Here is a 15,455-nt window from a genome sequence, read left to right as displayed (position 1 = left end):
CTCGCCTTCACTCCCCACACCCAGCCAGAGCAGAAAGCCGGGTCCCCAGACGTCGGGCTGGGTTCTGGTGGCTGGGCAGCCCCCTCTGGGTGGCGCTGGAACGGGTTCTGGTCGAAAGGCCAACATCACAGCACGTACAGGGCAGACAGGCAAAGCGTTCACAGCCTGTGACCCCCGGTGCCAGAGGCATGGGATCTGGAAGCTGACAGCAGCATGGCAAGAGCAGGCACCCACGGAAGAGCCAAACCACGGGCACAGAGTGCCATGACAGCACCAGGAAACATTTCCTGGGGAAGGTGAGTGGCTGGGAATTGCCGTGCTTGCAGCACCCCAGCCCCACCGCAGCTCCAGTGCTCCAGGATGTCACCCTTCGAGTCCTGGCAATCCCTCAGCACACACAGACCCCCCTGATTCCTGGCCTGGTGCCCCTGTGAGTAGAGGCAAGGACCCAGAGGTAGAGTGCAAGCTGGATGATTTATTGCAAAGATTACACGATATTTATATGCTTCCAAGCAATTAGCCAAGCACATCTGTGTTTGCCTTGCAGTTACCTCAGGTGAAAAGTCTATCTGATTTTCTTCCGACGTCCTTGTTCCTTGCCAGTTCCAACATCTTCCAAGTACCAGTGAGGGACGGGTCACTCCTAATTGCCTGCTGTAGTTCCCCCTTCCCGTGGTCTCTGACAGTTTCGATACATTCCAACCCCCACATGCCTGGGCATGGAGGTGGGACTCGCAATGGCCGTAGGAGCAGGTGGGTGCTGCTGATGCCGCTCCAGCCCACGGCCACAGGGAGTTGACCGTCAGCACGGGAGAGCAGAGCTGCTCTGGGACATGCTGGCTGCTGGAGGGCTGCTGGTGTGTGACAGTGGCACACGCGGCTCTCGTGGGGCAAGGCCAGAGCCCAGAAACGGCCATGAGGGAAACGGGGCAAACGTGAACCATGGCTCGTAAGATCTGGGGACAAAGGGGTGGGAGCAGCTCCAGGCACGGGCGGGCGGATAAGAACCGGCGTGAGACAGCACCGGGTCTGGCCGGGCTCGTTATCGGTGGCGAGGGGCGGGAACGAGGCCGGGGCGGTGCCAGCGGAGGCCGGGGAATGGATGTGAGGGCGCCCGCTGAGGGGGGACGGGACGGGACCGGAGCCGAGGAGTGGGGCCCGTGAGGGCGTGTCCATGCAAACGAGCACCGCGAGGCATCACGGACACCCGTGACACAAAACCACCCCGTGGGCTCGGGCGCACGAGGGCGGCAGAAAGAGGCGTGCGGGAGCGCGCGGCGGAGCCGGGCCCGTGCCGGTAGCGTTCCGGTAGCGTTCCGGTAGCGCGGCGTGCGGTGTCCGTGAGGTGTGTGTGTGTTGTGCGGCGTGCGGCGGTGGGTGCGCGAAGGGCAGTCATACTTACCTGGCAGGGGAGACACCATGATCAAGCAGGTGGTTTTCCCAGGGCGAGGCTCATCCCTTGCACTCCGGGTGTGCTGACCCCTGCGATTTCCCCAAATGCGGGAAACTCGACTGCATAATTTGTGGTAGTGGGGGACTGCGTTCGCGCTCTCCCCTGGCTTTATCTGGTTTGAAAAGTAGAAGTGGTACCGAGCGTCATATGAAGCTTCTTACTATAGTTGTACATGCACTGATGTATTCGACAGGCTCACAGGGCGCATCAGTTGATAAAGAGCATAGGTCTGTCTGTTAGTGAGTCGGTTTTGAGACCTCGATGGGCTGTAGCCATTAGTGTGAGGATCAACAAGGCAAAGTGCCGGGTTCTGTATCTGGGCCTCAAGAACCTCTCGCAACGCTACAGGCTTGGGGAAGAGTGAGTAGAAATCTGCTCGGTGGAAAGGGACCTGGGGGTGCTGAACATGAGCAGCTTGTGCCCAGGCAGCCAAGAAGTCCAACGGCATCCTGGCCTGTATCAGCAAGAGCGTGGCAGCAGGGCCAGGGCAGTGATCGTCCCCCTGTAGTCGGCACTGGTGAGGCCGCACCTGTAATCCTTGGTTCAGTGCTGGGCCCCGCAGCACTGGTACCCACGGAGCCGTTGTTCCGCTGAGGCCCCGCAAGCCAGGGAGGAACAAAGGGATCATCTGCAGGTCCCCCGTCGGCCCCATTCTCACACAAACAGCAGCTGTCTTTTTATACGGCTTCGGCGTTCAACCGCGCGGGCCCCGGCTGTCTCCCGGTTCCCGGCTCGGCGTAGATGGCGGCTGCGGGTTCGCGCTCGCTCGCGGCCGGTGGTGGCCGGTGGGAGGTGGTGCGGAAGGGCCGGCGGTCTGCTGGGGCCCCCGGCAACCGCCGTGCCCTGGGTGAGGCCAACGCCGGCCGCACTCTGCCCTTGGCCGGTAAGAGCGGCGGGGTTGCGATTGTGTGTTAGGCCCGGTGCGGGAAGGACTTGGGCGGGTTGTGTGGGGCCTGTTATAGGCCCCGTGGCTCCCGACGGGGTTTGGCTGATCTTGTGTGGGCCTGTGTGCTTCTTGCCTGTGTCCGTGCTGTGAGGCCGTAGGGAGCGGCTCAGTCTTGGGGGCTCTTGCTGTCTGTGGGACCGGGGTGGGCCAGGCCCGCCTTCCCTCGGGGGGTCCGACTCAGGACTGTCCCTGTGTCCCTTGCCCTGGGTGTCAGTGCTCACTATGGAGCCTTCTCTCATCTTCCCTTTTCTTCCAGCACCCATCACCACAACTGACACCATCTTTGAGCTGGGCTTCGAGCGGGTGCTGAAGAAGCAGAACAAGGAGCAGGTCCCTCCTGCTGTGGCACCTGAGCAGCACCGGAAGCAGCATGCAGCGAAGAGTGCAAAGAAACCATCAGTGAGCACCACTGTGGTCAAACCAGGCAAATGCCACTCACTGGAGGAAGCCCTGAAAGCTGTGAGTGTCCCTGGCCAGGTTGCACACCCGGGCACTCAACCCATCTTAGCAGAGCTGAAGGTCAGGGTTTCATTGTTCCCTACCTGAGGCCAGCCAGCATTCCACCAGCCGCTGCTCTGGGGAAAAAACCCTGGGTGCTTGAGGTGTTGTTGAATACAGTACAAGGAGAGCGGTGCCTACTTTGGTTCATGGCTTTTCTGTGCTGGGAGACCCCCGGATTGCTGAACACGTGCAGAGGGGATCGCTGCCACCAGCTGTGTCCCAGAGTGGTCACGTTCTCTGGGGGTGCAGAGCAGTTGGTGCTTGGTGCTTTGGCAAGCACCAGGCTGGCCCTGGAGTTCTGTCTCGTGCTTGAACTTGTGCTTTTGCTTTAGGCAGGAGACAGAAGGATGGGAGGTGGCTGGAAAGGAATTTCTAGTTTCTTTTTTCACCCACTCCCTGTCTGCTATCTAGGAGAAATCCTTTGAAAACATCCTCCCAGTCCTACGGGCTGAGGTCCTGGGGAGACTTTCCTGCTCCTGCCTCTCGGAGTAATCCGTAGAACTCGTTTCTCTTCACCCCACCTGTTCTGTGGTGGCTGAGCAGGGAAGGGTTTTAGGTTTAGAATTAATTTCTGTTATTTCTCTCTGTGGTGGCAGATGTTCCTCAAGGACTGTGGCCTGGGCCAAAACGTGGCTGCTCTGCAACTGCTCTGTGCAGCTCAGCAGTTATTGTGTGACTGTTGCTCGATGAGCTTTGCTGACAGCATCATTTAGGTTTTTATTGTGTAGCAGCAGCTGGATTTTTTATTCCTCTTTTCAAAATCCTTGCTGAAATAAACCCACAGCAAAAGGGACCCAGCTCAGATGTAACAGCGTGCCACAGCTGAAATCCCCTGTGTACAGAAACATTGGACTGTGAAACCTCAAACATCTGTTTGAGTCGTGCTTCACCTCCTAAACTCCCTGAAGCGGGGACATGGTGTCTGTCCCTGTGAGCTTGCAACTAATCTGAGTTTAGAAGTAGGCAATATGTGTTTTCCATGAGGGACAGCGTAGGAGAAGGAAGGTGAGGGGCTGTGAGCTGCTGTCTGTACCTGTGCCTTGTCTATGGCAGGTTGTTAATCAGATAGGTCTGACCTTGGCTGTTTGCTCCCTCCAGGACTCTGGATGTAGAGGTGCCCAGCAGTGTTGACACAAACCACCTGCACCCCAATAACATGGGGCTGAGCCTTATGGAGCTGCAGCCTCGAGCTGCCTCCTGCTGCAAACCAGCCTCTGACAGTGCCAGTGTGCTCCTGGGCAGTTTGCATGGAGCTGGCTTCTCCCAGGTGATGCTCACCACAGAGCAGCACAGCCGGCAGGAAGGTGGAATGCAGGAAAGAAGCCTCGGCATGTCGTGGGATGGCTCCAAGGAGGGAAAAGAGCTCATTCCTGTGCTGTGCCTATCCTTCTGACCTCTCCACTCTCTTTCCACAGCCGTTTCAGCTGCAGTACCTGTGGGGGGAATTCACATTAACAGTCTTTGCTAATCTAAAGAAAATGTGTTTACAGTACCAAAATAAATGCTGTTTCCAGCCCAGTACTCCCATTTGTATTAACAGGACGAGGGCTGGGGCAGACAGCTGGGGTTTTCTCTCTGGGAAGGGCAGCGTTCTTGGGATGAATGAGGGGAGTGTTTTCCTCCGAGTCCAGCAGCCCCTTTGGACCTGAGTTTAACTTTCTTCTCCCCATGCTTTGTGCTGAGTTCTGTGCATCCTGTATTGAATTTGCCTGTCATTTCCAGCTCGACTTGGTGGACCTGCAGAAGGAGCTGGCTAAAAGCCAGAGTGTGTTCCCTGAGAACCCGTCTGTCTGGGTGAAGGACCTGGCCAGCTACCTCAACTACAAGCTGCAGGCACCCAGGAGCGACCCCATTCTCAGCCAGCACCCCCACGGTCAGTGCATGAACGTGCCCCACTGCAGGGACTTGGGAGTAGGAAAGACACGAAATGGTGTCCTTTACTCAGCAGATGATCCTGTGATATCACAGGATGGTTTGGGTTGGAAGGGACCTTAAAGCTCATTCAGTTCCAACCCCCTGCCACGGACAGGGACACCTTCCACTAGACTAGGTTGCTCCAAGCCCCATCCAAACTGGCCTTGAACTCTGCCAGGGATGGGGGGCAGCCACAGCTTCTCTGAGCAACCTGTGCCAGGGCCTCACCACCCACCCTCACAGGGAAGAACTTCCTAAAATCTAATCTTAATCCTCCTTCTGTCAGTTTAAATCCATTCCCCCTTGTCCTGTCCCTACAGGCCCTCGTCAAAAGTCTCTCTCCAGCTTTCTTGTCAGCATCTTTAGACAGTGGAAGCTGCTCTAAGGCTTCCTCGGACCTTTCTTCAGGCTGAACAAGCCCAGCTCTCTCAGCCTTTCCCCACGCAGCTGCCCAGTCCTTGGATCATCTCTGTGGCCCTTTTCTGAACTCTCTCCAGCCTGTCCACATCGCTGTTGCAGAGTGGGGATCAAAACTAAACACAGGATTTCAGGGGTGTCCTGACAAGCGCTGAGTGGGAATTTGTCTAATGTAGAATAACTGAGGAAGAAATCACTTGTTGACTATGTAGGAGGACAAGGAGCTTCTCTGTGGCCTCCTCACACACGGGGCCAGCTTTGGCAGCTGTAGCTAAAAGTCTCATGAAATGTTTCTTGCTAAACTCTTCCTACTCTCTTGTGTCGGCTCCAGACTACCCTTACTGCCTCGTGAGCAAGGAGCTCAGGAACATCATTAGATCCCTGCTGGGACGGTCTTCCAGTGTGTTGGAGCTCTTCTTTGACCACTGCGTTTACACCATGCTGCAGGAGCTGGACAAAACCCCAGGTAAGAAGTGGTTGGTGCAGGTCTGGAATGCTGACACACTCGCTGTGTTCCGTTAGTGTGGCCATCTGGTGCTGGGGTTTCACGAGCTCGGGAATGCCACTGCTTCTTGGTGCCTATTGTAATAGCTACTGTAATATCCTGTGCATCTTGTGTGCAGTGGGGGGCAGTTCCTGCCTAGCCTGCTTGGTGCTGTGGTGTTCAATGCTGCTGAAGCCGTGGAGTTTTGAGCTGGAGCAGGGGATGAGAGAAGAGCCTGGCATGGTGCTGTTGTGGGTTGAATTGCAGACTGAAGGGTGTGTGGTGGAAGGTGCCTTTCTGAGGACTTTCACATTGTGGCGTGTGTTGCTGCAGCTTTTAAAACAAGGCTTTTATAGGCTTGTGGTCACACAAGCTGGTGTGTCACTGTTCTGACACAGTTGAGAGTGTCTCCTGTAAAGTGACAGGTCCCATCTAAGCTGCTGTGTGGGAACAGGCTGCTGATCCTGCCCTCTGAGCACAGAGCACCCAGATGCCCAGCAGTGCTGGCAGCCAAAAGCAGGTCCTGAATGGCAGCAATGTCCTGCAGTGTCAGACAGAAACCCTAAACACCCATTTCAGTACATCCCCACCACGCTGCTGGGTGTCAGTAGCTTTAGCACCCAGGTATTGCCTGTCCCCAGGCCCCAGCTCTGTGCATGAGGCCACCAGCCATTCCAACAGGTTTGTTTCCATCTTGGAACCCAAGTGATCAAAATGACAGTTGCATCTGTGTGTAATTCAGGCAGGTGTTTGGCTGTCAGCAAAGCTGTCACAGGGTCAGGCTGCAAGGGGAAGGACTGAGGGGCTTCAGCGGGTGCTGTGGCTGCACTGGCCTCTGCTGCTGCTCTTGCGTCAGCCCCACAGCACCTGAGAACCAGGGAGGTTCGTGAACCCTCCTTCTCTCTTGAGCATGAACAAGGGGTAAACGAGCCCTCGGAAGGGGCCAGACTTGGGGCTGTGATGGTGCTGGTTACCATGCTTGTTGCTGCCTTGGAGGGCAGAGCTGGGCCTCGGCAGGTTTAGGAAGCTGCTGATTAATTTCCAAGGGTCAGTGGGGTCTGTCCTTCCCCTGCAGGCTGGGTGGGTGGGGAACACGACCCATGGCACTGTGTAAGGCCTGGAGTTGATTAGCCATGGAGCAGGGCAGGTCTGTGCAAGGGGAGGTCCCCCACCATGTTCAGGGAGCATCACAGTGGGAGGGAGGCACTTGAAGTGCTGTGGTTGAAAAGGGCCCTCATATGCTCTGTTTCAGGGGAGTCTTTGCACGGGTACAGGATCTGCATCCAGGCTGTGCTTCTGGACAGGCCCAAGATCGCAACGACCAACCTGGGCAAGGTGAGCTGGATGCCTGGTGGTGCTGCTCCTCCTCCCGCCCCAGGATCCCCTGGAGCAGCCAGGTGATGAGCATCCATTCCCATTAATTGGAATTCCTTTGGGAGCTGTCGTGGTTGTCCCCCGTACAAAGCCCTTTACTCTCTGTACTCATATCTCATGTGCAGTGATACGAGCACAGTATCTCCAGTGCCTCACCTCCTTCTCATGTGCCAGAACTGCTGTAAGCACCAGTGTCCTCCTGTGTCTTCTTTAAAGACCTCATCCAAAGCTGGTGCTCCTGCTCTGCTGCTCTCAGAGGAGCAGGACACACTTGGGCGGCCGTGGAACAGGAACAAGGGTCTCTGAGGTCCTTATCCTTTGAAGCAAACAGCTGAGTGGGTCATGGCTGTGGCTCAGCTGCTGCCCAGCACTGCATGGCACAGCTCCTGGCCTCACCCGAGGGTCCCTCCTGGGGGGCTGGGGCCTCTGCCCTTTCCCACTCCAAGGGCTGCTCTTCAGCAGGCTGCACAGCCCAGGGCCCAGTACAGCTGCCCTGGTCCTGTGGCACTGACAGCTCCACCAGCAATGCGGCTGCAGGCTTGTTCACGGTGGCATTGTCGGGGGACGGGGTGAGGATCTTCCTGACTAATGGGTCTTGTCTTTGTCCTAGTACCTAGAGGTGTTGCGGTCCCACCAGAACAAGCCAGCGAAATGCCTCACTGTGCTCTGGGCGCTGGGGCAGGCTGGATTCACAGATCTCCATGAGGGACTGAAAGGTGAGAGCCCTCACACTCATCCTCCCAAGGGCTCCCCATCTTGGGGAGCAGGGTGAAAATCAGGGCAGCCCTTATACTGCTGACATGTCTCTGCTCCCACTGCTCAGTTGTGGGGTCCACTTCAGAACACTGAGGAGGGGCCTGCAGCCACTGCAGCTGCTTCCTGATGCAGGCAACAGCCAGATGCTCATTTGGGAGCAGAATCATGGCATCATTTAGGTTGGAAAAGACCTTTTTATCACCGAGTTATATCGCCAAGTCCACGAGCAGTGGTGTCCCCCACAGCGCAGGGCCTGGTTTGGGTTTTGATGGGTGGCGTGTCATGTGTGGCACAGCTTGGTAGTACTGACTGATCATTACACCCTGTTCGTGGCTTTGGTCCTTAGCCACATGTGTTACAGGCCAGTCACCACCGCACAGGGGTGGTGAAGAGCGTTTATAGAGTCCTAAACACTTGGTGCTGAGTGTGGTGAAGAGCTGCATGAAGTGGTTAATTATTTTGGGGAAGGATAGAGATGTCACAAGGAGCACATTGCTTACAGAAGGGCAAGCTCAGATCTCGTGCCAAGCCTTGGTGGCCTGTCTGTGGTGACAGAAACTGACCTTATGGACAGAAACTGTATGTTGTCTCTGGAGAGCATTTTTCCCTGCTAGGACAGGGAAAACGCTGGATCCCAGGAGGAGCCTGGCAAGGTGGGGAGCGTGCTGCTGTGCCGTTCCTCTGTGAGCAGAGCAGGCGAGGTAGTGCAGCTGCCCTGGAGCCCTTCCCAGGGGATTGTCTGTCTAGTTGTCTGCTGGGTGTTTCAAGTGGGGAAATGGGGAGGTGGTTTGTCCTGGGCTCAAACACAGCTGCTGTCCTGGCATCTGAGTGTTCCTCTGCATTTTGGTTGCTGCTTATGGACCAGGGAAGCACTTGGTGTCACTAGGGGCATGGCAGGAGCCCTCCTGAGCCCCAATCTGACCACTGCCTCTCTCCCGCAGTGTGGCTTGGTGTCATGCTCCCGGTGCTGGGGATCAAGTCTCTCTCCCCGTATGCCGTATCCTATCTGGACCGTCTGCTGATGTGAGTTACACCTTGCTTTCAGTATCGGTGGGGTCTCTGTTAAGAGAAACACACACCTGGGCTGCTGGGTGCAGTGTGACTGTGTCTGCATCGTGATGATGGAAGAAACCTGAGTGTGCATGTGGGAGAGCGTGAGTGAATGGGTGTGTGTGCTGGGGTGGGCTGGCCATGCAGGTCAGTTGTCTCTGGTGGCTGCCCAGTGTGCTGGCCTTCGCAGTGACTCCTGACGGTGTTGAGTGCCTTGGTGGCTGCTGGTTCTGCAGAGGCTCTAATGAAATGCCGGTGCACAGGTTTCCTCTCTGCTGCTGCCGGTGCTTTTCCTAAAACAAGGTGGTGGAGCGAGCGGAGCAGAGCCCTTCCCTGGCTGGCTCAGGTCACCCCATGAGGCAGACGAGTGGCTGGGCTTCCCAGTGGAACCAGCTCAGGGCACCCTGTTCCAGGAACAGGCTTCTATTGTGCCTGCATGCCTCAGTGCTTGCCCCCAGGAGCTCCTGCTCTGAGTGCAGGTGGTGTCTGTGCCCTGTTGCCACCAGTTCCTGCAGAGCACGGGTGTGTTGAGGCTCCCTGCTGCAGGGAGAGGTGCCAGCAGCATCCGTCACTGCAGGCAGGCATGCTTTTCCACGCGAAGAGAAGGGAAGTGATGCTTGGTGGAGGGTCAGGACAGATGGCTTTGCTGGCCTTTGTGCAGGTGAGGGCAGCCGGTGGCTCTGGCACCCACGGTGGAAGAAAGTCCAGTGCCACACAGTGCAGATAGCTGATGGGGAAATGGGACAGGGCCCATGGAGGGGTGATCCCCTGCCCTTCCAAATGGCTCAAGAGGTTTTATTTAAGGTTTTGGTTTTTTTTTTCTTCTGCTTCACTGTACCAAGAATGTTGTGTTTGGTTTTGCTGGAGGACTTTATGGAGATGCATTGAGCCAGACTTCACAGCTCATCCCAATCATTCTGAACTTTTATTTAATTAGGTTTTTTATAATCTGGTTTCTCTTCTTTGCCTGCATTTCATTAGCGGGCAATCCCAGTTACCAGCTTGCCAGACCTCCCTCGCCTGCAGCCTCTCAGGGTGGGGAAAGGCCACATGAAGCCCTGGGCCTGGCACCCAGCACTGGCTGGGCAGGATGTCCCTGAGTGGCAGTGAAGGCAGATGACAGCGGTGGCCAGAACCCGCCCGGGTGTCCTGCTGCGGAGAACCACTGGGGTTTGGCGAGGGCACTGCTTTCCTCCCAGGCTGTGTTCTGCCTTAATATATATGTCATGGCTCATGGGGGTTGTTTCTACTGCACAGGATCCACCCAAATCTGACCAAAGGCTTTGGTATGATCGGACCCAAGGATTTCTTCCCCCTCCTGGACTTCGCCTTCATGCCCAACAACTCACTACCACCGAGGTATGCTGGTTCCCCTTCAGTGCACCCCAGCACATGCTGTGCTGCCTGCAAGGCTGTGCCGTGGGGTGAAGACCCTGGTCTCCACAGCCCCGGTGCCCTCTCCCATCAGCCTGCAGGAGCAGCTGCAGCGGCTCTACCCTCGTTTGAAAGTGCTGGCATTTGGTGCAAAGCCAGAGACAGTGCTGCACACCTACTTCCCCTCCTTCCTCTCGCGAGCTACGCCGAGCTGCCCTCCTGGCATGAAAAAAGAGGTGAGCCCTGAGGAGGAGTGCACCAGAGGACCGCTGGTCTCTGCCTGTCACAGCCACCTGGGAAGGGAGGCTTGGGCAGGGCCTGCAAAGCCAGGCACGAGGCAAGGATGGTGATGGCAGTCCAGGGTTCCTGCTGCTTGCAGCAGGACCCATGAGTGGTTCAGTGCCCCAGAAGCTGGCTGGGATGAGAGCAGTGAGTCAGCAGGGTTTGGGGGCGGTCAGCTGTGCTGATGTACAGCCTGCAACAGTGTGCCAGATATGGTGGACCAAGTTACGTGTGTCCTGGATCAGGTGGAGAAACCTACTGTGCTCTTCCCAGCTCCTGACCTCCATGAGCCAGTGTCTGAGCCTGGACCCCCTGAGCTTCAGCGTCTGGAGGCAGCTGTACACCAAACACCTCTCCCAGTCCAGGTCCGTTCATGCTCTGAGCAGGGCCAGCAACAACCTGCTGGCATTCAGGAGCATATGAAATTGTTTTTCAATGCTCCTGACTGAGCCCTGGGTTTTCTTTCCCCCCATAGTTTGCTTCTGAACCATCTGCTGGAGTCCTGGGACAGCAGCAGCCAAAAGGTAGGATTGAGCTGTGTCAGAGGAGTTGCCTGGGGTGGGGAGAGAATGTGCCTGTGCTGCTGCAGGAGATCCCTGCACCAGCAGTGTCCCCATGGGACCTGCGTGTGCCCACCCAGGACTGCTCCAGCAGCTAAGTGGGTTGGCTGGTGTGGGGGCGTGTGCCCACCCAGCACTTGCTCCAGGAACAAGGTGATGTGCCATCCACAGGCGGGTATTTATTGCCCCTTTCCCTCCACTTCCTGTCTGGGTTCAGATATTCCAGATACAGCCCTGTTAGGCCTCACTGTTCTGGTGCTTTGAGGAGCAGGGAGGTCACACTGGCTGCAGCTTAGCATCTCCCAGAGGAGCAGCACAGCTGCAGCCCCTGTGGTGCCGCCGGCTCAGTGTGAGTGGGGCCGTGACGCAGCCCTTGCTCTCCCCAAGGTGCGACAGTCACTGGAGGAGACGGTTCGCTCGTTCAAAGTAACGAATGAGGAGCTGGCGCCGAGAGGGGCCAGCAGTGACCAGGACGTGGCCGCCTGTGATGCTGCCTGCAAGGTGAGGGATGGGATGGGTGTCAGCCAGAGGCCAGATTTCGGCTCTGTGCTGGGATTGTGGTTGGCCTTTCCTCTTGCCAGCACACGCCAGGCCAGGGCCCCCGCAGCGATGCATGCGCAGGATACGGCAGGGACAGACGGTGCTGGCCCTGGTCCATCCTCCCAGCTGCTCAGCAGATGACACTGGTTTCCACTGGGAAGCCGGGGGTGGGTGGTGAGAGCAGCAGCGAGTGTGGCAGTGCTGCTGGGGGGAAATGTGGCTTCGCAAGAGCCTCCCTGGCCTTGGTAGCTACGTGCTGATGGGGTCTCATCCTCTCCCTGCCCAGGAGCTGCTGCACAAGATGAAGGGCAGGGGCTTCCCTTGGTCACGACTGCTGCTCATCCTCCTGGTCTTCGCGGCTGGCTTCCTCCTGCACGATGTCCGGATGCACGGCTCCTTCCAGGGTAAGGCTGTGGCTCTCCTCCATGTGGAGGAGTGTCCCTGGGGAGCGAAACTTGAACTTTCTCTCGAGTGAAGCCTCTCCACAGCCTGATCATCATCCCACGTCTATGCTGTTGGCTGCCCTTGAGCCACGTGGCCCCATTGCTCTTTGAATGGGGTGGGCTGTTTTGATCCAGACATTCTCATCAGGCTGTAGAAATACATCTCCCTGCATGTCCCTTCTCAGGAGGGTTTTTCCCAGGGCTGCTCTGAGCCAGGTTTTCTCTCCATTTGGGAGTTTCTGCCCCTCTTCATCCCATCTTTGAGCATCTTGAGACCTATTGTAACGTAGTTGAAGTTGTGTGTCCCCAGAGAGAGGCCTTGGGGATAGATAGCATGCCGCTCCAGGCTGAAGGGTTGCTGAGGGAATATCTCTTGTCTCCTCCAGCCTCCTCTTCTGCTCGCCTGCTCCGTTCCTCTGGTATCCTGCCAGTCTTGCAGCAAGCCTGGCAGAAGGTCTCCTACTGCTGCCTCGAGGGTTACAGGTCAGTGGCACTGGTGCCACATGGCAGTGTGTGTGTCTGGTGGGTGTGAGGCTGTTGACACAGCACAGAATGGTCCCTGTGGGAGGTGATTCCACACAGCTCTTGAGCTCTCCTTTTTCCTTGGCCTGTGGCAGCAGCTCCAGGCACCCATGTGCCCCTGTGGCTCTGCCAGTGGTGCTGGAGCCACTGGCGCTGCCGTCATTCAGTGCTCGATGCTGTCTTACAGGTGGCTGGAGCGGACCCTGCCTGTTTATGGCTCCCAGGCAGCTGCTGTCCTGCAGCCACAACTGAAGCTGCTCTGGACGAAGAGCTGTGAGGCGGCACAGTACACGTATGAGCAGTGCTCCTGCTTGCTCTCCTGGCTCCACCACAGCATGCCCTGCATCGTGGAGTGGGTAAGGGTATTGCAGCAGCTGGAAGGGATGAAGAATGCCCATGTGGCTGCAGCCTGCAGGGGCTGGTGAGGCTGAAGAGCCTGTGTAGGGGACAGGAGGTGGGGGGAGAGGCCCAAATGAGGAACCATAAAATGGTTTGAGTAGGAAGGGACCTTAAAGCTTATCCAGTTCCAAACCCTGCCATGGGCAGGGACACCTTCCACTAGACCAGGTTGCTCCAAGCCCTGTCCAACCTGGCCTTGAACACTGCCAGGGATGGGGCAGCTGCAACTTCTCTGGGCAACCTGTGCCAGGGCCTCACCACCCTCCCAGGGAAGAACTTCTTCCTAATACCTCATCTAAATCTCCCCTTTGTCACTTTAAATCTATTACCCCTTGGCTTATCCATACAGACCCTTGCAAAAAGGCATATTATGTTCCTACAAATCCAGAACTCTTACCCAGCCCACACAGGAAGTAGCTCAGCAGAGCACAGCTCTCACCCCTCAGTCTGCATACTCAAGAGGTGCATTCTGTGACCTCCCTACCACTGCTGCAAGCATCACATCTCATTGCCAGCCCCATTTTTCTTCACAATGTTCCTTTTGAAGGATTTTTGTAGTTCCTTCCACTGTGACCCCTCTGTGGTGCCACACACCACCTCACAACCCAGGCTGTGAGGGCAGTGCTGTTTGTCACCTACATCATCCTGACCGATTCCTGACAAGACACCCAGCACCCTCAGTGGGAAAGGGAAACCATTACAGCAACATCTCTGTCAACACTGCTGTCCATCAGCTGGCTGTGAGCCCACTGGTGGGGGTGGCTGTGGGGTGAGGGTGACCTGAGCACTGCTGCCCTGCAAAGGAGGTCTCAAAGGTAACTCACCAGCTCCCTGAATATCAGCAGTTTGGTGGAAGGGGAGTCACTTTGGCACCCACAGAGCATAGGTAGCTGCAGTCCAACTGGTCAGGGGTTAGCTCAGTTCAACACCTCCTGATCGGTGTTGAACCCACACTGATCTCTCTGCTCCCGCAGCTCCAGTCCCGGCTCCCAGAGTCCCTGCTGCACTTTGCTGAGTGTGTCAGAGAGCTGCTGCTCTTCCTGGTGCAGAGCTGCCTGCTGCCGCTGCTGGAATGCGTGGCTGCAGCGCTGGAGCGGGGCTGGAAGTCCTGTGTCGACTCCTGCAAGTGAGCATCCCTGCCCCTCTGCTCCCCCCCCCCGGGACACCCCATGGGGTGGCCAGTATGGTCCCTGCTATGACAGCAGGGGCTTTCTAGGTCCAGGTGGGGGGTGGCTCCTCATATGGATCTGTTGAAGAGTCTGGGATATGCCACTGTGTCGAGGGGTTCCTGTACCCATCCTGTGCTTGTGATGATGAGGCTGGGTCACCACTGCTGCCTGTAACTTGTTCTCCTTGCTTTTCCAGTGGAGAAGTGTCATGGGACTGTGTGAGGGAACACCTGATGAGTTTTACCTATTCTTCTTGGATTTATCTGCAAAACACAACTGTAGCCATCAAAAACTGGGCCTTGGCTATGATTTCTGGACACTGATCCAATACCTGGAGGAGCAGCGATACGGTCGTGTTGTCTCCTTGCCACCAAGGAGAACAGATGCACCAAGAAGTATCTCCAGTGCAGCTTGGTTGGCTGTGGGATGGAGAGGCCAAAGGCAATGCACCTGTGGACTTTGGACTCAAATCAGGGCTTACAGGCGAGGTTTTGTGGTGGTTTTTTTTCCTGGGGTGAGGAAACACCCCAGGAGGTTTTCCACGCTCTGTGAATTATCTCTGGTGTTTTTCCTGTCCCTTTCTCCAGGTCTTAGCATGGCAAGCGGCCCACACACCCCTGTACTTTACCTGCACCAAAGGATGGGGTGTGGATATCCCTCCCCCCCACCCACTACCCACAGGTCAATGAACTGGACTGATTTCTATATTAGTTTTTTTCTTTTCATTTTAATTACTCCATGCCTGGTTTACTCCTCTCTGGGGCTACCCCTTCCCTGGCCCTGAGTCCTGGTTGGGGTGCTGGCGCAGCAGGAGAGATTTGGTGGGTTGCTGGTGTTGAGTTCAATACCCACCTCCGGCCAGTACAATGGGTCAGCAGTGTGTGTGTGTATGTTTTAGTACACACGTGTTTGTATGGATGTGTGTGTATATTTGTATATATACACGTGTGTGTATAGATCCGTGTGCGCGAGTGTACATAGAGATGTATGTGCCTGTGTCCATGTATGTGTACGTATTGGAGTTGTGCACGTGTATATGGGTGTGCTTGTGTGCGTACGTGTGCCTATGCATGTGTTCTTACGCACATGTGTGCATGTACACATGGTTTTATGTACATGTATGTATGTATGGGTGTGCGCATACACGTGTGTGCTACGCATGTGTGAGCACACGTGTGCAGACACAGACGTGCCCGCGACCTCCCAGCCTGGAGGCGTGGCTAGCGGTGGGGGTGTGGCCAGGACGGGGGCGCTGTCCAACGAGCGGGTGC

The 15,455-nt window shown here is 56.4% G+C and overlaps 1 protein-coding gene and 1 non-coding gene across 2 annotated transcripts; both read left to right on the top strand.

Moving 5' to 3' along the window:
• Positions 1–1,394: 1,394 nt before the first annotated feature.
• On the top strand, positions 1,395–1,558 carry LOC130592529 (U1 spliceosomal RNA). The gene has a single exon (XR_008970562.1). It is a non-coding gene; the product is annotated as a U1 spliceosomal RNA (small nuclear RNA).
• A 630-nt stretch (positions 1,559–2,188) lies between these two features.
• On the top strand, positions 2,189–14,889 carry TMEM214 (transmembrane protein 214). Its single transcript, XM_057396827.1, has 17 exons — positions 2,189–2,336; positions 2,656–2,858; positions 4,623–4,773; positions 5,563–5,697; positions 6,968–7,050; positions 7,700–7,805; positions 8,787–8,868; positions 10,153–10,254; positions 10,364–10,505; positions 10,825–10,916; positions 11,027–11,075; positions 11,499–11,612; positions 11,938–12,055; positions 12,481–12,577; positions 12,804–12,972; positions 13,990–14,141; positions 14,381–14,889. Exons 1-17 carry the CDS (start codon positions 2,195–2,197, stop codon positions 14,505–14,507), a joined length of 2,064 nt encoding a protein of 687 aa, XP_057252810.1. The 5' UTR covers positions 2,189–2,194; the 3' UTR covers positions 14,508–14,889.
• Positions 14,890–15,455: the final 566 nt, after the last annotated feature.

Source organism: Pezoporus wallicus, unplaced genomic scaffold, assembly GCF_028554395.1.
Source record: "Pezoporus wallicus isolate ANWC-B61680 ecotype Strahan unplaced genomic scaffold, APGP_CSIRO_Pwel_v1 contig_7265, whole genome shotgun sequence".
Taxonomy (NCBI): Eukaryota; Metazoa; Chordata; class Aves; order Psittaciformes; family Psittacidae; genus Pezoporus; species Pezoporus wallicus.
Note: the sequence above shows the minus strand (reverse complement) of the source record. Positions and strands in the feature narration are given on the sequence as shown.

Coding starts and splice junctions, on each gene's coding strand:
- TMEM214 (XM_057396827.1), top strand. CDS start 2,195: ATGGCGGCTGCGGGTTCGCGCTCGCTCGCGGCCGGTGGTGGCCGGTGG. Junction 10,917..11,026: donor AAACACCTCTCCCAGTCCAG/GTCCGTTCATGC, acceptor TTCCCCCCATAG/TTTGCTTCTGAACCATCTGC. Junction 14,142..14,380: donor TCCTGTGTCGACTCCTGCAA/GTGAGCATCCCT, acceptor TTGCTTTTCCAG/TGGAGAAGTGTCATGGGACT.